Consider the following 23,543-nt stretch of genomic DNA (forward strand, 5'->3'; position numbering starts at 1 on the left):
ATAATGAGGCTTTTACAGAAACATGAATATGCAGGGATGGAAGGATATGGATCACATGTGGACATGATTACCTGATTCAGCACAGACATCGTGGGCCAAAGGGCCTGTTCCTGTGTTGTGCTCTCTGTCGCTCCAGCTTTATATCCAGTTCTTTTTATGATGCTCTCTATTCCCTTCTTTTTCTGATGCCCTCTATTCCCTGCTCTTTTCGCTAACCTCTCTTACAAAACATTGGTGGCACCACACTTCGAGTACAGTGTGCAGTTCTGGTCGCCCAGCTTCAGGAAGGTTGCCATTAAGCAGAAAAATAAAAGATTCACCAGGATATTATTGAGATTGGAGGGCTCCTGTTCACGGAAGTGGTTGGATAAACTTCGTTTGTTTTCCCTGGAGCGCAGGAGGCCGAGAGGTGATCTTACAGAGGTTTATAAAAACAGGAGGGATAGTCACAGTCTATTCCCCAGAGTAAGGAGTTTAAAATTAGAGGGTGCATGTTTAAGGTGAGAGGGGAGATATTATAGAAATTTGTGTGGTAATTATTACACATATTGATTGGGTGATAGATATTTAATTTAGGTCAGAGATATGGCAAAGAAACAGGCCCACTGAGTGCACACTGTCTGTCGATCACCCATTCACGCTAGTTCTGCTATTCCACACTGTCAGGTCCACTCCACACACAAAAGTGCCAATTTTTAAATGGCAATAAATCTACCAACGTGCACTTCTTTGGGGGGTGAGTGGAAACCGGAGCAACCAGAGGAAACCCACGTGGAGAACTTGCAATCTGCATACAGAGAGCACCTGAGGTCAGGATCGAACCCGAGTCTCTGGCACTAATTCTGCTCCTATTACTTATGAACATGAGAAGTGTTATCTCACATCACCAGAGACCCAGGTTCAATCCTGACCTTGGGTGCTATCTGTGTGGAGTTCCCACATTCCCACTGTGACTGCATCTGGGGGCTCTCTTTTACTCCCACATCCCAAAGATGTTTGTACATTAATTGGCATCTGCAAATAGCCCTTAGTGGTTATCAGGGAGTGGTTGAGAACGTGGGATAACATATAACTCATGTGAATGTGTGATCGATGGTCTGACTGATGAAGGCCAAACTAATGAAAGCCTTTTTGACCACCCTATTCATTGTGATGCCACTTTCAGGGAACTATGTACATAGATACACAGATTAATAGATACATGGACAATAGGTGCAGGAGGAGGCCATTCCGCCCTTCGAGCCAGTACCGGCCATCAATGTGATCATGGCTGATCATCCACAATCAGTACCCCGTTCCTGCCTTATCCCCATATCCCTTGATTCCGCTGGCCCTAAGAGCTCCATCTAACTCTCTTTTGAATGGATCCAGTGAATCAGTCTCCTCTGCCTTCTGAGGCAGAGAAGTCCACAAATTCACAACTCTCTGGATGAAAATGTTTTTCCTCCTCAGTTCTAAATGGCCGACCCCTTATTCTTAAATTGTGGCCCCTGGTTCAGGACTCCCCCAACATCAGGAACATGTTTCCTGCATCTAGCGTGTCCAATCCCTTAATATTTTATATGTTTCTATAAGATCCCCTCTCATCTTCCTATATTCCAGTCAATACAAGCCAATCTCTCCATTCTTTCATCATATGGCAGTCCCGCCATCCCAGGAATTAATCTTGGAAACTACGCTGCACTCCCTCAATAGCAAGTAGGTCCTTCCTCAAATTAGGAGACCAAAATGCACACAATACTCCAGGTGTGGTATCACCAGTGCCCTGTACAACTGCAGATAGACCTCTTTGCTCCTATACTCAACTCCTCTCGTTATGAAGACCAACATGCTTAATGTTTACTAGAATGTCGGGGAGTGGCCTTGTCGAGGGATGTGCTTTTTGACAAACGTGCGAGACTTTGGCAGGTGCCTTGTGAGAAAAGTGCGAGTCTTTGCTTTGAGAGTCTTCAGCGAGGAGGCTGAGGGAGGGGACTACGCCAAACGTTGGAGAGGGTGAGACGCAGTGAAGAAATGACAGGGAAGCTGATTCAGTGTGATGCTTGCAAGATGTGGGAGGTCAGCAACACCGCTGGTGCCTCTGGCTGCTACAACTGTGGGAAGTGTGTCTAGGTTCAGTTCTTGAAGGACCGTGTTGGGGCAGTGGAGACACAACTGGATGACCTCAGGATCATCCGGGAAAATAAGTGTTTCCTGGACAGGACCTACAGCGAGATTGTTATACCGATAATACCAAAGAGAGAAGATGGGTGACGATGAGAAAGGGAAGGAAGCTTGGAGTACAGGTGAGCCCAGGGTTATACCTCTTGAAAACAGGTTCACCCTCTTGGAAGCTGTCTGGATAGAAGACACTGCCAGTCTGAGCGGCGGACAGGTCTGCGAGTCAAAATGTAGCGCTGAAGCAAAGCCGAAGGGACTGACGTCAGGCAGAGCCGTGGTAGTAGAGGACTCCATAGTGAGAGGTACAGACAGGGATTTCTGCGGCAACAGGTGGGATTCAAGGATGGTGTGTCGCCTCCCTGGTGCCAGGATCCAGGATGTCACAGACTGATTGCAGAGCATCCTCAAGGGTGAAGGTGAGCAGCCAGAAGAGGAAGTGCATGTCGGCAGAAATGACGTCGGGAAGAAAACTAAAGAGATTCTGCAGCGTGACTTTAGAGTCTTCACTGAAAAGCAGGACCTCCAGGGTGGTTATCTCTGGTTTGCTTCCAGTTCCTCGTGCTGGTGAGAGCAGGAACAGCAAGATAGATGATCTGAGTGTGTGGCTGAGGAGCTGGTGCAGGGGGCAGGGATTTAGATTCTAAGACCACTGGGATCTGTTGAGGGTAAGGGTGGATTGTACAAAAGGGACGGGTTGCACCTCAACAGGTCGGGGACCAGCATTCTGGCAGGCAGGTTTTCCACTGCTACACTGCTAAACTAAATAGTGGGGGGTGGGAGACAAATGGAAATACAAGGATGGAATTAACGGGACAGAAAGCTCATGAAGGGACAGGAGAGTATGACCAAGTGAAATAGGAATCGATGTGAAAGGTGAAATGAGTAATGGATTAAAAATATTATACATGAATGCGCGAAGTATAAGAAGTAAAGTGGATGAGCTTGAGGCTCAGTTAGAGATTGGTAGATATGACATTGTGGGGATTACAGAGACGTGACTGCAGGATGATCGGTCTGGGAACTGAATATTCAAGGTTATGCATCCTTTAGAAAGGACAGGCATGGTGGGCAGAGGAGGTAGGGTAGGTGAGGGATGAAATTCAATCCCTTGCGAGGAACTGACGATGTAGAGTCACTGTCGATAGATTATGCCCAGAGAATCCTGCCATTGCTGCTCCACCGTCATTCCTGCTAGGATCCTTTTCCAGTCGACCTTGGCCAGCTCCTCTCTCATGCCTTCATAGTCCTCTTTGTTCAACTGCAACACTGACACTTCTGATTTAACCTTCTCCCTCTCAAATTGCACATTAAAACTAATCATGTTATGGTCACTACCTTCAAGTGGTTCCTTTACCTTGAGTTCCCTTATTAAATCTGGTTCATTGGACAACACTAAATCCAGAATTGCCTTCTCTTTGGTGAGCTCCAGGACAAGCTGCTCTAAGAATCCATCTCAGAGGCACTCTCCAAACTCCAGTTCTTGGGGTCCAGAACCAACCTGATTTTCCCAGTCTACCTGCAAATCTCCCATAACCACAGTGGCATTACCTTTGTTACATGCCAATTTGAAGTCCTGCTGCAACTTGCACCCAATATCCAGGCTTCTGTTTGGGGGCCTGTAGATAACTCCCATTAGTATCTGCTTACCTCAGCTACTCTACACCTCCATCCCCACCAGGAAGGCCTCAAAGCCCTCTGTTTCTTCCTCAGCCGCAGAACCATCCAATTTACCTTTACCAATACACTCCCCCATCCAGTGGAGCTGGTCCTTACTCTTAACTCTTTGACTACTCCCAATTTCTCCAAATCCAAGGCGTAGCCATGGGCACTTGCATGGGCCCCAGCTATGCCTGCCTCTTTGTAGGGTACGTGGAACAATCTATGTATCCCCAAACTCTATCTGCACTACGTTGATGAATGCACGGGTCTACCTTCTGCACCCAGTGCAGAACCCACGGACCTCATTAGATTCACTATCAATTTCTATCCTGCATTCAAATTCACTTGGACTATCTCATAGAAACATAGAAAAATAGGTGCAGGAGTAGGCCATTCGGCCATTCAAGCCAGCACCGCCATTCAATATGAAGTATAGGAGCAAAGAGGTCCTTCTGCAGTTGTACAGGGCCGCACCTGGAGTACTGTGTGCAGTTTTGGTCTCCAAATTTGAGGAAGGATATTCTTGCTATTGAGGGCTTGCAGCGTAGGTTTACTAGGTTAATTCCCGGAATGGCTGGACTGTCATATGTTGAAAGACTGGAGCGACTAGGCTTGTATACACTGGAATTTAGAAGGATGAGAGGGGATCTTATCGAAACGTATAAGATTATTAAGGGGTTGGACATGTTAGAGGCAGGAAACATGTTCCCAATGTTGGGGGAGTCCAGAACCAGGGGCCACAGTTTAAGAATAAGGGGTAGGCCATTTAGAACAGAGATGAGGAAAAACTTTTTTAGTCAGAGAGTTGTGAATCTGTGGAATTCTCTGCCTCAGAGGGCAGTGGAGGCCAATTCATTCAAGAGAGAGCTAGATAGAGCTCTTAAGGATAGCGGAGTCAGGGGGTATGGGGAGAAAGCAGGAACGGGGTACTGATTGAGAATGATCAGCCATGATCACATTGAATGGCGGTGCTGGCTCGAAGGGCCGACTCCTGCACCTATTGTCTATTGTCTATAGTTGCACCTCACCTATTCCCATCTGACACCATTCAGATAATAATCTGCCTTTCTGTTCTTGCCACGAAAGTGGATAACCTCACATTTATCCACATTATTCTGCATCTGCCATGCATCTGCCCACTCACCCAACCTACCCAAGTCACCTTGCAGCCTCCTAGCATCCTCATCGCAGCTCACACTGCCACCCAGCTTTGTGTCATCCACAAACTTGGAGGTGTCACATTTAATTCACTCGTTCAAATCGTTAATATGTATTGCAAATAACTGGGGTCCCAGCACCGAGCTTTGCGGCACCCTACGAGCCTGCGATTCTGAAAAGGACCCGTTAATTCCTGCTCTTTGCTTCCTGTCTGCCAACCAGTTGTCTATCCATGTCAATACCCTATCCCCAATACCATGTGCTCTAATTTTGCACACTAATCTCTTGTGGGGGAACTTGTCAAAGGCTTCTTGAAAGTCCGGATACATCACATCCACTGGCTCTCCCTTACCCATTCTATTTGTTACAACCTCTGCCTCACCTGAAAGGACTCTCGGGGTTTTTGGACGGAGTCGAGGGAGGATGTATAGGAACAGGTGTTGCATCTCCTGAGGTTGTAGGGGAATGTATCTGGGAAAGGCCTGGTTTGGGTAGGATGGGACGAGTTAACCAGAGGGTTGCAAAGGGAATGGTCTCTGTGGAAAGCGGAATGGGTTGGAGACGGGAAGATGTGGCTCGTGGTGTAATCCCGATGGAGGTGGCAAAAATGTCGGAGGATTATATGCTGCATGCGACGGCTGATGGGATAAAAAAGGTGAGGACCAAGGGGTCTCTATTATGACTGGGGGAGGGAGAGTAAGACCGGAGCTGCGGGATATCGAAGAGACCCATGTGAGGGCCTCATCTATGATGGAAGAGGGGAACCCCCATTCTCTAAAGAATTAGGACATCCACTGTTCTAGGTGTGTACTCCTATATATCGGCGAGACCAAGCACAGACTGATCGATCATTTCGCTGAACACTTTTGCTCAGTCACCTTCCCCTCATCCAACAATGAACCATTGTATATTTCCTCGATCATCGTCTGCTTTGATCTATGGTATCACAAAATGCTAGAGTAACTCAGCGGGTCAGGCAGTATCTCAGGAGAGAAGGAATGGGTGACGTTTCGGGTCGAGACCCTTCTTCAGTCTGCTTTCATCTGTTCCTTTCACACCTACATGCTCTTTGTACCCTTCCATATCTCGTTTCCCTCCCCACTGACTCTCAGTCTGAACAAGGGTCTTGAATAGAAACATCACTCATTCATTCTCTGCGGAAGAATAGCAGATCCGAAATGTCACCTATTGATGGTCTTCAGAGATACTGTCTGACCCACTAGGTAACGCCAGACTTTGTGTTTTTTTGCACAATAAAGTGTCAGTTTGCACAACCTTTCCCAGTCGCTCAAGCTCTCAAGTCCTGGCAATTTCCATGCTAATCTTCTCTGGACTCTTTCCAAAGCAGAGCAACCAAAACCAAACACAGTACTGCAACTGCAACTGCCGCCTCACCCAGGTCTTGCCAACCTGTCTGTGCCCCTCCGTCACTCATCCCGTCCCAAACCGCTACACCATCCCTGACCCTCACTCCGACCCTGTCCCCGAGCCCGACTCCAACACTCTCCATGACCCCACCCTCACCCTGCCCAGTCCCCCACCTTGACCCTCAGCTTGACTCTGACCCGAACCGTCAACTTCCCCAGCCCTGATCCTGTCCCCATACTCCACCCTGACCTCATTCCCGACCCTGACCCCGTCTACATCTCCAACCCGGACCCTGACCCTGTTCCTCACCATCACCCTATCCTGAACACTGACACCAACACTCACCCTGACCCTGTCCCCAACCCTGACCCTAACCCCATCACTCACCCTGAACCCATTCCCGACCCTGACCCCATCTACATCCCAAACCCTGACCCTATCCCCATCACTCACCCTCACCCTGTCCCCAACCCCGACCCTGACTCCAACCCAATCACTCACCCTGACCCCATTCCTGACCCTGATTCCAACCGTCTACATCTCCAAACCTGGTCCTGTCCCCAACCCTGGCCCTGTCCCCAACCCTGACCCTGACCCCAACCCTGACCCTGGCCCTGTCCCCAACCCTGACCCTGGCCCTGTCCCCAACCCTGACCCTCACCCCAACCGTCTACATCCCCGATCCTCACCTGACACTGACCCTGACCGTCTACATCTCCAAATCTGACCCTGACCTTGTTCCTCACCCCGGCCCCATCCCTCACCTTCACTCTAACCGTGTCCCGGATGCTGACCCTAACACTCACCCTGTCCCCAAACCTGACCCCGAGCATCTACGTCCCCGATCCTCACCCTGATCCTGTCTCCATCCCCCACCCTGACCCTGACCCCATCCCCATCCTTGATCCTCACCCTAACCCGGTCCCTATACCCGATGCTCACCCTAACCCCACCCTGATCCTGTGCCCATCCCTGACCTGCACTCTGATCTCCTCACCTTCAACACCTTAAGGAGATCCAGGCCTACGGGCCGTGGTGGATCCGAGCGCCCATCTCCCCTCCCCAGGGTAAGTTTCTCTGCAGTCTGGGGTGTAGGAGGAAGCAGAGTGGGGTTTAGTGTCTCTGCCCCTTTCCTTCCCTCGCCACCGTTGCCCCGGGGAGGGGGAGTAACGTCATCGGGTCAGGCACTGTCCGGGCACCGGAGGGCAGAGGTCGGAGACTGTGGGGCTCAGAGGTCAGGGTTGGGGGTCGAGGTCACCGCACAGGGTATGGTCACAGCTCCAGGCGAGTGATTAAGGATCAGGGGCCACAAGGGGCCGTAGGTGGGTGGGGTGAGAGTTAAAAAAGGAATGGATTGGCTTGTGAAGGTCGCATACAGAGTTCAGGGGCAGAATAAGACCAGGTCAAGGGGCAGCAGTGGGCATTGGGCCAATTGGCGGTTGAGGCAAGACTTCAAGGGGTAAAAGGTCAGGTTGGGGAGGGTCCGAGTTAAGGACAGGGTCAGGGGGATCATGGGTCAGAAATCGCAGAGGAAGATTTGGTCGAAGATGGACAGGGTGATAGTCAGGGAAAAAGTTTGGTTGAGTTGGGGACAGAGATTAGGGGTCGTGCGTGAGGGGGTCAGTGGTCACGGGTCAGGCTGCCGCTTGACTCACGTTGGCCAGGCCCCGCATCCGCTCACACTCGCTGTGGCTCAGTGCCCCGTCCAGCACCATCTCCTCAGGTCCCCTCAAGCCCGTCTCCTCCGCGACCGAGAGGCCCTCCAGGCCTGGCCACGAGGCTGCGGGCGAGAGTGGAGGGGCATCACCACATGGGCAAGAGGACTATGCTGAGACCACTCGGCCCACCAGCCCTCCCTGAGACCACTCAGCCCATCAGCCCTCCCTGAGACCACTCAGCCCATCTCCCCTCCCTGAGACCACTCGGCCCATCAGCCCTCTCTGAGACCTTTCGGCCCATCAGCCTTCCCTGAGACCACTCGGCCCATCTCCCCTCCCTGAGACCACTCGGCCCATCTCCCCTCTCTGAGACCTCTCGGCCCATCAGCCCTCCCTAAGACCACTCAGCCCATCTCCCCTCCCTGAGACCACTCGGCCCATCAGCCTTCCCTGAGACCACTCGGCCCATCTCCCCTCCGCAAGACCACTCGGCACATCAACCCTCCCTGAGACCTCTCGGCCCATCTCCCCTCCCTGAGACCACTCGGCCCATCTCCCCTCCCTGAGACCACTCGGCCCATCTCCCTCCCTGAGACCACTCGGCCCATCTCCCCTCCGCAAGGCCTTTCGGTCCATCTCCCCTCCTCAAGATCTCTCGGCCCATCTCCCATCTCTGAGACCATTTGGCCTATCTACATGCCGAGACCACTCGACCCATCCCCCTCCCTGAGACCACTCGGCCCATCTCCCCTCCCTGAGACCACTCGGCCCATCTCCCTCCCTGAGACCACTCAGCCCATCTCCCCTCCCTGAGACCACTCGGCCCATCTCCCCTCCGCAAGACATTTCGGCCCATCTCCCCTCCTCAAGATGTCGGCCCATCTCCCATCCCCTGAGCCCGCTCGGCCCATCTCTGTTCCCCAAGACCACTCATCCCATCTTCTCTCCGTCGAGACTACTCGGCCCATCTCCGCCCCCTGAGACCATTTGGCCTATCTACATGCCCTGAGACCACTCAGCCCAGCTACACGCCCCGAGAACACTCGGCCCATCTCCCCTCTCCGTGATTGCTCAATGGGAATACCATCTTGAGAGCACGACACCTCTCTGGGACAGGAGGCCGCTCCCAGCCTCCTGAAATCACGTGACCCATCCCGAGGACAGCAGGTGGTCTCAGACAGCCCCACTCACCATCTGTGCGACAGCCGGCACTCGACCAGGTTAGGAGGGCATGTATAGGAAAAACAACTGCAGATGCTGGTTTAAATCGAAGGTAAACACAAAATGCTGGAGTATCTCAGCGGGACAGGCAGCAACTCTGGAGAAAAGGAATGGGTGATGTTTTGGGTCAAGACCCTTCTTCAGACTGATGTCAGGGGAGGGGGCAGGACAAAGATAGGATGTAGTCAGAGACAGTAAGACTAGTGGGAGAAGTGGGAAGGGGAGAGGATAGAGAGGGGAACCAGGGACTACCTGAAGTTAGAGAAGTCAATGTTCATAGTTTCTGGGGTGTAAACTGCCCAAGCGAAATATGAGGTGCTGTTCCTCCAATATGCGCTGGGCCTCAATCTGACAATGGAGGAGGCCCAGGACAGAAAGGCCAGATTGGGAATGGGAGCGAGAGTTGAAGTGCTGAGCCACCTGGAGATAAGGTTGGTTGAGTCAGACTGAGCGGAGGTGTTCAGTGATGGTGTCACCGATGTAGAGAAGTTGACATCTGGAACAGCGGATACAATAGATGAGGTTGGAGGACTTGCAGGTGAACCTCTGCCTCACCTGGAAAGACTGTTTGGGTCCTTGGATGGAGTCCAGGGGGAGGTAAAGGGACAGGTGTTGCATCTCCTGCAGTTGCAGGGGAAAGTACCTGGGGAGGGGGTGGTTTGGGTGGGAAGGGATGAGTAGACCAGGGAGTTTCGGAGGGAACAGTCTCTGCGGAAAGCAGAATGGGGTGGAGATGGGAAGATGTGGCCAATAGTGGGATCCTGTTGGAGGTGGCGGAAATGTTGGAGGATAATTTGTTGTATGAGACGGCTGATGGGGTGGAAAGTGAGAACGAGGGGGATTCTGTCCTTGTTACGAGTGGGGGGAGGGGGAGCAAGAGCAGAGCTGCGGGATATAGACGATACCCTAGTGAGAGCCTCATCTATAATGGAAGAGGGGAAGCCCCGTTTCCTAAAGAATGAGGACATCTCAGATGCTCTAGTGTGAAACACCTCATCCTGGGCACAGATGCGGTGGAGATGGAGGAATTGGGAGTAGGGGATAGTTTTTACAGAAAACAGGGTGGGAGGAAGTGTAGTCCAGATAGCTGTGCGAGTCAGTGGGTTTATAGTAGATGTCGGTCACTAGTCTGTCTCCTGTGATGGAGATGGTGAGATCCAGAAACGGTAGGGAGATGTCGGAGATGGTCTAGGTATATTTAAGAGCAGGATGGAAATTGGTGGTGAAGTGTATGAGGTCAGTGAGTTCTGCATGGGTACAAGAGGTAGCACCAATGCAGTCGTCAATTTATCGGAGGTAGAGTTTGGGGATGGGGCCAGTGTGCGCCTGGAACAGGGAATGTTCGACGTACCCGACAAAGAGGCAGGCATAGCTAGGGCCCATGCGAGTGCCCATAGCTACGCCTCTGGTTTGGAGGAAGTGGTAGGAATCAAAGGAGAAGTTGTTGAGGGTAAGGACCAGCTCTGCTAGGCGGAGGAGAGTATTGGTAGATGGGATTGGCTGGTTCTACGGTCGAGGAAGAAACGGAGGGCTTCGAGATCATCCTTGTGGGGGATGGAAGTGTAGAGTGACTGGACATCCCTGGTAAAGATGAGGGAGTGGGGGCCTGGAAAATTGAAGTTATTTAGGAGATGGAGAGCATGTGAGGTGTCTTGGACATAGGTGGGGAGGGATCGGACCAGGGGGGATAGGATGGAGTTGAGGTATTAATTTGGTGGGACATGAACAGGCAGAAATAATGGGTCTGCCAGGACAGTCTGTTTGTGGATTTTGGGGAGAAGGTAAAAACTGGCCGTGCGGAGCAGGGGAATGATAAGGTTGGAGGCTTTAGGGGGCAGAGAGCCGGAAGAGATGAGGTCAGTCATGGTGTTGGAGATTAAGGCCTTGGAACATCAGTCTGAAGAAGGGTCTCGACCCGAAACATAACCCATTCCCTCTCTCCCGAGATGCTGCCTGACCTGCCGAGTTACTCCACCATGTTGTGTCTACCTAGGAGGGCATGTATTCCGCGGTTGGATCCAGGGTCAGGGATGGTGTTGGGGATTAGCCACACCTTTCAAGATGTCCAATCCTCTCCTTGGTTCAGCAGCTTTTTGGGACGTCTGATTACTCGGACTAGACGTCTGATTACTCGGAGCCGACGTATGGGGCTTCTCCACCCCGGTCCTGGGCCACAGCAAACAGATGTCAGAACAGACAGGGAGGAGTGGGGGGGGGGGGGGGAGGGAGCGCCTCGGGAGGGGAGCCGAGAAGAGTGACAGTCACGGGAGGGGAGGGGAGGGGAGGGGAGGGGAGGGGAGGGGAGGAAAGGGAGTCATCATGGGAGTAGGGAGGGGTGGTGAGAGCATCACGGGAGGGTAGGAAAGAGAGAGCATCATGAGAATGGAAGGGAAAGGGAGCATCGCAGGAGAGGGTAGGAGGGAGCGCTGTGAGAGGGGAGGGTTGGAGGGAACGTTGCAGAAGGCGAGGGGAGGCAAGGTGGGAGCATTGGTCGAGGAAGCAAGGAGGGAGTGCCATGGAGAGGAAGGCGATGAGGACCATTGTGGGTGGAGATGCAAGGAGGGCGGGCCATGTGGGTTGGTGTAGAGTGCAGTTAATTCCACAAACCTCTGCTTCTTCCTCACCGACTCGGGGATGATCTCTGCAGGGGTCCAGGAATCCTGAGCAGAGGAAAGGGTTAGTTTGCAGCCGGTCTCTCCCCACATCCTCCCCACCAAGGAGGGTGAGCCATTCAGTATCAGGGAGTGCTGGGGAACAGAGGGACCTTGGTGTACAGGGTAGGGCACACACCGTGAATGGTGGAGAGTATTGTGGAACAGAGGATCCTTGGAGGAAACTACTAGTTTATGTAATCAGATTACAACATTATTAGATGGGAGCTAGGGAGAGTAAATTGAGCATAGTTGTTATTGGGTATGTCCACATCCTACATGTGCCATGTTCCAGTAGGGAGGAGGATAAGGATGGCAAAGGCAGGGAGCCTTGGATGACCAAAGGGGTTGTAAATGTGGTCAAAAAGAAAAAAAGAGACATAGGCATGGTTTAGGAGGATGAAATCAGACATGTCCTTTGATGAATGTACAGAAGGCAGGAAATAATTCAAGTGGGTGACTGGAAGGGCCAAAAGGGGCCATGAAATGTCTTTGCTGAGTCGCATTGAAGAAATTCCCAACAGTTTTTATACATACATTAGAAACAAGACCAGGTAACCAGGGAGAAGGTAGTTTCGCTCAAGGATAAAGGAGGGAATTTACATAGAAACATAGAAAATAGGTGCAGGAGGCCATTCGGCCCTTCGAGCCAGCACCGCCATTCATTGTGACCATGGCTGATCATCTATAATCAGTAACCCTTCTCCCCATATCCCTTGATACCACTAGCCCTTAGAGCTCTATCTAACTGTTTGAGATTAAAAAGGAGGTGGTGTGGGAGCTCTTGAAGAGCATTAAGGAGGATTCTTCAGGATAAGATTTACTCTCCTTTGGAAGAGAATGGATGAATTAGGGATAGTCGGCATGACTTTGTAAGCGGCAGACTATGTCTTGGTCAAGTTTTTTGAGTGGGTGATGACGGTGATCAATGACGCTGAGGATGTTTTTAACAAGGATTTCTGCAAGGCATTTGCTTATGTTCCTCATGGTCAGATAATTAAGATGCACGGGATCCACAGTGATGAGGTGGTTTACCCACAGATGACACAGGGTTGTGGTGGAAGGGTGTTATTCGGCCTGGAGATCTGTAATCAGTGGATTCCTGTAAAGATCTGTGCTGGGACCTCTGTAATTGGATTAATTAGTAAATTTGCAGATCACATCAAAATTGGAGTTGCAGATAGTGAGGAAGCTCGTCAAAGTATACAATGGATTAGCTATAGAAATGGCAGAGTTTAACCTGAGCAACTATGAACATACGACTACAGGAGGAAGCTGAAGCTGAAACTTCAGCAGAACATGAGGGATGTGTGGAGTGGTATAAAGAGCATTAGAGACTACAAGAAGACCAGTGGCCAGGGGAGGGAAAGCAATCAGGACTGGGCCAACCAGCTAAACCTGTTTTTAATAGATTTGATGGAGGGGTCTCTGCCCACCCTCCCCGCTGCTCTCGGATAGACTCTCACCCTCAATCCCCCTGGTTCACTTCCTCTTTGTTGCACCTGACCATCAAGGCTGAGCAGGTGAGGAAGGAGCTGACAGACTCCACCCAGCCAAAGCCATGGGTCCTAACAGTGTCAGCCCTCGGGTACTCAAGGCGTGTGCCAGCCAGTTGTGCGGAGTACTCCAGCAAATCTTCAACCTGAGCCTGAGCCTGGAGAGGGTTCCTGTGATGTGGAAGACACCCTGCCTGGTTCATGTACCAAAGAGGACGCGTCCCAGCTTCTCCAATGACTACAGACCAGTGGCGCTGAATTCATACATCATGAAGTCCCTGGAGAGGCTGGAGGTCACTCACCTGCGACCCCTGGTTAAACCCTACCTGGACCCTCTGCAGTTTGTTTACCAAACAAAGATGGGGGTTGAGATGGGGGCTATCATCCACCTGCTCCATCGCTCACCTGAATAAGCCAGGAACCATTGTCATGTTTTTTAACTTCTCCAGTGCTTTTAACACCATCCAGCCTGCACAGCTAGGGAGCAAAGTAATGAAGATGCGGGTGGATGCTCCATTAGTGTCCTGGATCACCAACTACCCGACTGGACGACCACAATATGTCAGGCTACAGAACTTTGGTTTGGACATGGTAGTGAGCAACACAGGGGCCCCACAGGGGCCGGTCCTCCCTCCCTTCCTGTTCACCATCTACACCTCAGAGTTCAGATATAACTCAGACTCCTGCCACCTGCAGGAGTTTTCGGATGACTGCAATTGTGGGTTGCATTAGTGAAGGGAGAGAAGCTGAATACAGAGGTGTAGTCAACGACCTTGTTGCGTGGTGTGGGCTGAATCACCTGCAGCTCAACACCAACAAGACTAAGGGGTCAGTGGTGGACTTTAGAAGGAGAGAAACACTCCTGTCATGGTGTGGATGTGCAGTTCATCAAGGAGTACAAAAACCTTGAAGTTTACCTGGACAGTAAACTGGACTGGTCCAAGACGCTGAGGCCCTGTACAAGAAGGGACAAAGCCAGCTGTACTTTTTGAGACAGCTCCGCTCCTTCAACGTCTGCAGTAAGATGCTGCAGATGTTCTACCAATCAGTGGTGGCCAGTGCCATCTTCTTCGCTGCCATGTGCAGGGGCAGCAGGGCAAAGGCTGCAGACCGCAACAGGATCAACAAACTCATCTAAAAGGCTGGCTAGGAACGGAGTTGGATTCATGGGGACGGAGTTGGATTCATGGGGACGGAGTTGGATTCATGGCAGGTGATCTTGGAGGGGAGGATAGTGTAAGAAAATAACTGCAGATGCTGGTACAAATCGAAGGTATTTATTTCACAAAATGCTGGAGTAACTCAGCAGGTCAGGCAGCATCTCAGGAGAGAAGGAATGGGTGACGTTTCGGGTCGAGACCCTTCTTCAGACTGATGTCAGGGGGGCGGGACAAAGGAAGGATATAGGTGGAAACAGGAGGATAGAGGGAGAACTGGGAAGGGGAGGGGAAGAGAGGGACGGGGAACTATCTAAAGTTGGAGAAATCAATGTTCATACCGCTGGGCTGCAAGCTGCCCAAGCGAAATATGAGGTGCGAAAGATTGGATGGGAGGATGCTCCTCAAACTGTGGAGCATCTTGGACACTACAGCTCACCACCTCCATGACACACTGGTCAATCTGTGGTACCTTCAAACTGTATAACTCTTCCCCCTTATGTCGTTTGGTAGACTGATTCCCCTCCCTCCCTCCCCCCAATCTTTGCACATCCCGAATCCTTTCCACATCACTCAAATTTAATGTATCTTGTGTCTTATGACCAATTTCTCTCCTGGGATAAATAAAGTTCTATCGTATCCTATCGTTTTATAGGTGGTCAACTTTTGGAGTTCGAATGTGAGGGGAAAGTACAAAGTTAATATCAACTGATATACAGAGGGATCTTGGGGTTCAAGTCCATAGCTCCATGAAAGTGGCAACACCATAGCTCCATGAAAGTGGCAACACAATTAGATAAGTGGTAAAGAAGGCATATGCTATGTCTGACATCAGTCAGGGTATTGAATATGAGTCAAGAAGTCACGTTCATCTTTATAAAACTTTGGTTAGGCGATATTTGGAAATATTGTGTGCTGTTCTGGTCGCTCCATTACAGGAAGAATGTGGAGGATTTGGAGAGGGCTATCAGAGGTTTATTAGAATATATTACCGAGAAGAAGAGGTTGGACATACTTAGATTGTTTTCTCTAAAATGCCAGAGGTGGAGGGGGAAGCCTGATAAGTATTTTTATTATGAGAATCATAGATAGGGTACCCAGGTGAAATAAAGGAATATATTATTATTATTATTATTATTATTATTATTATTAATATTATAGATAGGGTACCAAGTTGGAATAAAGGAATATATTATTATTATTATTATTATTATTATTATTATTATAGATAGGGTACCCAGTTGGAATCTTTCTCCTGGGGTGGAAATTTTGAAGACTAATGGACACAGCTTTGAGGTGGAAAGTTTAGATATGATCGAGGTCAATTTTTATTTTACACAGAGCATGCCGGGTGCTTGGAACCTGCTGCCAGTGGAAGGAGGTACTCAATTGTTGTTTGAGATTCTTTTATCATATCATATCATATCATATATATAAAGCGCGGAAACAGGCCTTTTCGGCCCACCAAGTCCGCGCCGCCCAGCGATCCCCACACATTAACACTATCCTACACCCACTAGGGACAATTTTTTACATTTACCCAGTCAATTAACCTACATACCTGTACGTCTTTGGAGTGTGGGAGGAAACCGAAGATCTTGGAGAAAACCCACGCAGGTCACGGGGAGGACGTACAAACTCCTTACAGTGCAGCACCCGTAGTCAGGATCGAACCTGAGTCTCCGGCGCTGCATTCGCTGTAAAGCAGCAACTCTACCGCTGCGCTACCGTGCCGCCCTAGATAGGCACATGGATATGCAGAGAATGCGGGGATATGAATCAGACAGAGATTAGCTTAATTGCATCCTGTTCTGCACATATATTGTGGGCCAAGGGGCCGGTTCCTGTTCTGTGCCATTCTATGTTGGTCTACCTGACAGGGAATGGTGCACAAGTGTAGGACAAACATTATGAATGATCGGGAATACTGAAGAACGGAAGGACATCAAGCATTAATCCCAAGGATCCCCGAAGGTGGCAGTGCAGGCAAATAAGGTGGTGAAGATAATACACAGGGTGCCTGTCATTAACCATGGTGATAATACACAGGGTGCCTGTCATTAACCATGGTGATAATACACAGGGTGCCTGTCATTAACCATGGTGATAATACACAGGGTGCCTGTCATTAACCATGGTGTAGAATAACAGAGCAGGAAGGTGTCGGTGCAACTTCACAAAACATTGGTAGCAGGAGAGGCAGAAAGGATGGAGGGTGGAGAAAAGTGGAGCGGGGAAAGTTAAAGGGAGGGGGAGGAAAGGGCGGTGGAAGGGAAGGGGAAAGAGTAGAGTGGAGTGGAGAGCATGAGAGGTGAGGGTGTGTGATGGGGAGGTGAGAGGTGAGGGTGTGAGTAGGGGGAGGTGAAAGGTGAGGGTGTGTGATGGGGAGATGCGAGGTGAGGGTGTGTGATGGGGAGATGCGAGGTGAGGGTGTGAGTAGGGGAGGGGAAAGGGTGAGTAGGGGGAAGGGGCGAGAGTAGTAAAGGAGGGGGGGTTGCATGGGGGGAGGGGGAGGGGAAGAGGTGAGTTGGGGGAAAGGTCTCACCGGGTCCTCGAAGCTTTGTCCCATCTGGCCATCCTCTGCCAGGTACAGCAGCCGTTTCTCCAGCAGAGAGCGCTCCATGTAGAGCCGGATATCCTGCCCAGGGATGAGGTGGATGCATCAATGCTGCATTTCCCTCCCCCCTCCCCCTCCCCCTCCCCCTCCTCCACCACACACAGGGTGAAGTCAGGATGAGGGTAATTGGGGGGGGGTCAGAGATTGCTAGGTCAAAGGGTAGGGTGTGTGGAGGCAATTGTGGACCCAGAAAACATTGCAGAAGGGCAAGGAAAAAAGTGAAAGTGCAGGAGAGTGGATTTCTCTCTGGGCGTGGGGCTGGGGTTGAAGGTCAAGACAGGAGGGGTCAGAGGGCAGGTGGCAAGGACAGGGGTCACAGGGATGGACTTGGAGAAGAGTGCAGGAAAGAACTGCAGATGCTTGGAGATGAGTGGAATTGGGTTGATGGGGCAGACGGATTTAGTTGGGACAGGGAAGTTCAGGAAAGAGGAGGGTTTAGAGAGGACATCCCAGGAAACTGCATACCACCAAAGTGGATACGGGGGGAAGGATCCTGGGGGAGGGTTGGGTTTTGGGGGAGTGGGTGGCAGCCGAGAGGTCCCAGGGGTAGAATGGGACCGAGCAAAGGGAGGGGTGCTGGGGTAGGCAGGCGTCCTGGGGGATTGGGTGACAGGGGAGGGGTGCTGTGGAGGAGGAGGTCTTGGGGGAGTGGGTGACAGGGGAGGGGTGCTGGGGAGGGGGAGGTCCTGGGGGAGTGGGTGACAGGGGAGGGGTGCTGAGGAGGGGGAGGTCTTGGGGGAGTGGGTGACAGGGGAGGGGTGCTGGGGTAGGCAGGTGTCCTGGGGGAGTGGGTGACAGGGGAGGGGAGCTGGGGTAGGCAGGAGTCCTGGGGGATTGGGTGACAGGGGAGGGGTGCTGGAATAGGTAGGGGTCCTGGGGGTGTGGGTGACAGGGGAGGGCAGCTGGGGAGGGGGAGGTCCTGGGGGAGTGGGTGACAGGGGAGGGGAGCTGGGTTAGGCAGGGGTCCTGGGGGATTGGGTGACAGGGGAGGGGTGCTGGAATAGGCAGGGGTCCTGGGGGTGTGGGTGACAGGGCAGGGGTGATGGGGAGGGGGAGGTCCTGGGGAGTGGGTGACAGGGGAGGGGTTCCAGGGGGGAAGAGCCACGGGGGGGGGGGGGGGGGGGGGAGACACACCTCTCTGACCCCCACACGAGCCGCAACCTCGTCTCCCAGTCGAGATGTGAAGAAGTCGAGGTTCTGCAGCATCGCACGATCCTGAGGCCAGAAGAGCAGCAAGGTTCTGGAACATTCCACCGCCCGCTCGTAGTCGCCCGCTGGGGAGAGAGGAGAGGTGAGCAAGGTTTACAGGGGCGGCCTTTGATTGGCTGGTTGAAAGGCGCAGCAGCCAATACAGAGCGTTGTGGCGGTGGTGTGTGCGCGAGGGGTCGTGTCGACGCTTTGCCCGAGAGGCTTCGGCGATGAAGCTGAGCAGAGGGTGATGACTGATTCAGGTATAGTCTGTTGTTTGTGTTACTCTTCCTTGGCCTCAGTGCCGCAGAGACAGCAGAGAGGATGGTGGAATCCTCCTCCTGCACGGTGTGGGAGGACCACACTTCTGGGAGGTACATCCAGCTGCAGCTGCCGACTGACCGCATTAGGAAAAAGGACAACCTCAGGATTATCTGGGAGTGTGGGAGTGTCATATATCATATCATGAGGGTAAAAAGACCCTAATGGGAGTTATCTCTAGGCCCCCAAACAGTAGCCTCGACATAGGGTGCAAGTTGAATCAGGAGATAAAATTGGCGTGTCAAAAATGTAATGCTACGGTGGTTATGGGAGATTTCAACATGCAGGTAGACTGGGAAAATCAGGTTGGAAATGGACCCCAGGAAAGAGAGTTTGTAGAGTGCCTTCGAGATGGATTCTTAGAACAGCTTGTACTGGAGCCTACCAGGGAGAAGGCAATTCTGGATTTAGTGTTGTGTAATGACCCTGATCTGATAAGGGAACTAGAGGTAAAAGAGCCATTAGGAGGCAGTGATCACAACATGATAAGTTTTACTCTGCAAATGGAAAGGCAGAAGGGAAAATCGGAAGTGTCGGTATTACAGTATAGCAAAGGGGATTACAGAGGCATGAGGCGGGAGCTGGCCAAAATTGATTGGAAGGAGGCCCTAGCAGGGAAGATGGTAGAACAGCAATGGCAGGTATTCCTGGGAATAATGCAGAGGTTGCAGGATCAATTTATTCCAAAGAGGTGGAAAGACTCTAAGGGGAGTAAGAGACACCTGTGGCTGACAAGGGAAGTCAGGGACAGCATAAAAATTAAGGAGAGGAAGTATAACATAGCAAAGAAGAGTGGGAAGACAAAGGATTGGGACTCTTTTAAAGAGCAACAAAAGTTAACTAAAAAGGCAATACGGGGAGAAAAGATGAGGTACGAGGGTAAACTAGCCAATAATATAAAGGAGGATAGCAAAAGTTTTTTTAGGTACGTGAAGAGGAAAAAAATAGTCAAGGCAAATGTGGGTCCCTTGAAGACAGAAGCAGGGGAATTTATTATGGGGAACAAAGAAATGGCAGACGAGTTAAACCGTTACTTTGGATCTGTCTTCACTGAGGAAGATACACACAATCTCCCAAATGTTCTAGGGGCCGGAGAACCTAGGGTGATGGAGGAACTGAAGGAAATCCACATTAGGCAGGAAATGGTTTTGGGTAGACTGATGGGACTGAAGGCTGATAAATCCCCAGGGCCTGATGGTCTGCATCCCAGGGTACTTAAGGAGGTGGCTCTAGAAATAGTGGAAGCATTGGAGATCATTTTTCAATGTTCTATAGATTCAGGATCAGTTCCTGTGGATTGGAGAATAGCAAATGTTATCCCACTTTTTAAGAAAGGAGGGAGAGAGAAAACGGGTAATTATAGACCAGTTAGTCTGACATCAGTGGTGGGGAAGATGCTGGAGTCAATTATAAAAGACGAAATTGCTGAGCATTTGGATAGCAGTAACGGGATCATTCCGAGTCAGCATGGATTTACGAAGGGGAAATCATGCTTGACAAATCTACTGGAATTTTTTGAGGATGTAACTAGGAAAATTGACAAGGGAGAGTCAGTGGATGTGGTGTACCTCGACTTTCAGAAAGCCTTCGACAAGGTCCCACATAGGAGATTAGTGGGCAAAATTAGGGCACATGGTATTGGGGGTAGGGTACTGACATGGATAGAAAATTGGTTGACAGACAGAAAGCAAAGAGTGGGGATAAATGGGTCCCTTTCGGAATGGCAGGCAGTGACCAGTGGGGTACCGCAAGGTTCGGTGCTGGGACCCCAGCTATTTACGATATACATTAATGACTTAGACGAAGGGATTAAAAGTACCATTAGCAAATTTGCAGATGATACTAAGTTGGGGGGTAGTGTGAATTGTGAGGAAGATGCAATAAGGCTGCAGGGTGACTTGGACAGGTTGTGTGAGTGGGCGGATACATGGCAGATGCAGTTTAATGTAGATAAGTGTGAGGTTATTCACTTTGGAAGTAAGAATAGAAAGGCAGATTATTATCTGAATGGTGTCAAGTTAGGAGGAGGGGGAGTTCAACGAGATCTGGGTGTCCTAGTGCATCAGTCAATGAAAGGAAGCATGCAGGTACAGCAGGCAGTGAAGAAAGCCAATGGAATGTTGGCCTTCGTAACAAGAGGAGTTGAGTATAGGAGCAAAGAGGTCCTTCTACAGTTGTACCGGGCCCTGGTGAGACCGCACCTGGAGTACTGTGTGCAGTTTTGGTCTCCAAATTTGAGGAAGGATATTCTTGCTATGGAGGGCGTGCAGCGTAGGTTCACTAGGTTAATTCCCGGAATGGCGGGACTGTCGTATGTTGAAAGGCTGGAGCGATTGGGCTTGTATACACTGGAATTTAGAAGGATGAGGGGGGATCTTATTGAAACATATAAGATAATTAGGGGATTGGACACATTAGAGGCAGATAACATGTTCCCAATGTTGGGGGAGTCCAGAACAAGGGGCAACAGTTTAAGAATAAGGGGTAGGCCATTTAGAACGGAGATGAGGAAGAACTTTTTCAGTCAGAGGGTGGTGAAGGTGTGGAATTCTCTGCCTCAGAAGGCAGTGGAGGCCAGTTCGTTGGATGCTTTCAAGAGAGAGCTGGATAGAGCTCTTAAGGATAGCGGCGTGAGGGGGTATGGGGAGAAGGCAGGAACGGGGTACTGATTGAGAGTGATCAGCCATGATCGCATTGAATGGCGGTGCTGGCTCGAAGGGCTGAATGGCCTACTCCTGCACCTATTGTCTATTGTCTATTGTCTATCATATATATACAGCCGGAAACAGGCCTTTTCGGCCCTCCAAGTCCGTGCCGCCCAGTGATCCCCGTACATTAACACTATCCTACACCCACTAGGGACAATTTTTACATTTACCCAGCCAATTAACCTACATACCTGTACGTCTTTGGAGTGTGGGAGGAAACCGAAGATCTCGGAGAAAACCCACGCAGGTCACGGGGAGAACGTACAAACTCCTTACAGTGCAGCACCCGTAGTCAGGATCGAACCTGAGTCTCCGGCGCTGCATTCGCTGTAAAGCAGCAACTCTACCGCTGCGCTACCGTGCCGCCCAAGGCAGGAGTGGCAGCGAGGTGGTCACACCTAAGGTACAGGTAGAGAGTACAGGGTGACCACCAGGAAAGGGAGATGGCAGGAATGCTTTGGGGCATTTCCCTCAACAACAGGTATGCCCCTTTGGATGCTGTTGGGCGGTGGAAGACCCATCAGGGCGGAACAGCAGCAGCAGTCAGTTCTGTGGTTTTGGGCCTGGTTCTGAGCCTCAGCGGGCAACGGCAAAGTCAGGCAGAGCCACAGTGATGGGACTCATTAGATCAGGGGACAGACAGGAGCAATCGAGACTCCAGGAAGGTTTGTTGCCTCCCTGGTGCCAGGGAACAATATAGATCAGCTGCAGAACAGTCTCAAGGGGTGGGTGAGCACCAGTACTCATTGTGCACATTGGCACAAATAACATGGATAGGAAAAGGTTAAACTGCAGCTCCTCAAGGGTGATGATGTCTGGATCACAAAATACACAAAGTGCTGAAGTAACTGAGCGGGTTAGGCAGCACCTCTGGAGATATAGATATGTGACGATTCGGGTTGGGGCTCTTTGGATCTCCAGATTACTCCTGGTGTCATGTGGCGAGTGAAGTAGAAAGAGGAAGACAGGACATTGAGTGTGTGGCTAAAGAGTTGGCGCAGGGGGCAGAGTTTCATATTTTTGAACTATTTGGATCTCGTCTTGGGTAGAGGGGACCTGTACAAGATGGATGGGTTTCACCTGAACTGGAATGGAACCAATATCCAGGGAGGCAGATATGCTAGTGCTACACAGAGGGTTTAAACTAGATTGGCAGGAGAGACCCAGAGCATTAAGCAAACAGATTATCTCTTAACCTGACTAATTCCACCATGTGGCTCTTGTCCAAGATCTGCTTCTTGGTTTGTTAAACCAAGCTCACAGTGATTAAAATGTTAATATTCCTTTCATCTGATTACTTACATTCATGTTCCAACAAAAGATTTGTTTCCTCCACAGTCCAAACAGTAGTCAAAGAGAGGAAGGTGAGCAGACAGGACAGAAAAGAAAGAGGAAAGAGCGATGGTTTAATGTACATTTCAATGCTGGAGACTGAACAGGTAAAGCGCACATTCTCAGGGCATGGATGGACTCGGGGGGCTGGGCTGTTGTAATGATAACAGAAACCTGGTTGCGAGATGGGCAGGGCTGGCAGCCCAGCATTCCAGGGTACAGATGCCAAAGACATGATAGAGGTACAGGTAAGAGAGGAGGGGATCAGGGATGATCCAACTGCAGTGCCTAGAGAGGATATTCTTTGGAGGTGGGCCAGTGAGGGTACAATGGTAGATTTATAAACAGAAACAGATCACTAATGGAACTGTATTATCGGCCTCCCAATGGTGTAGGAATTAGAGGGGCTGATAGACAATAGACAATAGGTGCAGGAGTAGGCCATTCAGCCCTTTGAGCCAGCACCGCCATTCAATGCGATCATGGCTGATCACTCTCAATCAGTACCCCGTTCCTGCCTTCTCCCCATACCCCCTCACTCCGCTATCCTTAAGAACTCTATCCAGCTCTCTCTTGAAAGCATCCAACGAACTGGCCTCCACTGCCTTCTGAGGCAGAGAATTCCACACCTTCACCACTCTCTGACTGAAAAAGTTCTTCCTCATCTCCGTTCTAAATGGCCTACCCCTTATTCTTAAACTGTGGCCCCTTGTTCTGGACTCCCCCAACATTGGGAACATGTTTCCTGCCTCTAATGTGTCCAATCCCCTAATTATCTTATATGTTTCAATAAGATCCCCCCTCATCCTTCTAAATTCCAGTGTATACAAGCCTAATTGTTCCAGCCTT

The 23,543-nt window shown here is 50.7% G+C and overlaps 1 protein-coding gene across 1 annotated transcript in view; it reads right to left on the reverse strand.

The window, feature by feature from the left end:
- Positions 1-23,543, reverse strand: part of LOC144610234 (prolyl 3-hydroxylase 1-like) — a 59,956-nt gene that overhangs the window by 19,438 nt on the left and 16,975 nt on the right. The window contains 6 exon segments of the mRNA XM_078428831.1: positions 7,343-7,429; positions 8,001-8,125; positions 11,278-11,390; positions 11,832-11,884; positions 17,074-17,166; positions 18,280-18,419. Coding sequence (XP_078284957.1) covers positions 7,343-7,429; positions 8,001-8,125; positions 11,278-11,390; positions 11,832-11,884; positions 17,074-17,166; positions 18,280-18,419 — 611 coding nt within the window.

This window comes from Rhinoraja longicauda, chromosome 36 (genome assembly GCF_053455715.1).
Source record: "Rhinoraja longicauda isolate Sanriku21f chromosome 36, sRhiLon1.1, whole genome shotgun sequence".
NCBI classification, from domain to species: Eukaryota; Metazoa; Chordata; class Chondrichthyes; order Rajiformes; family Arhynchobatidae; genus Rhinoraja; species Rhinoraja longicauda.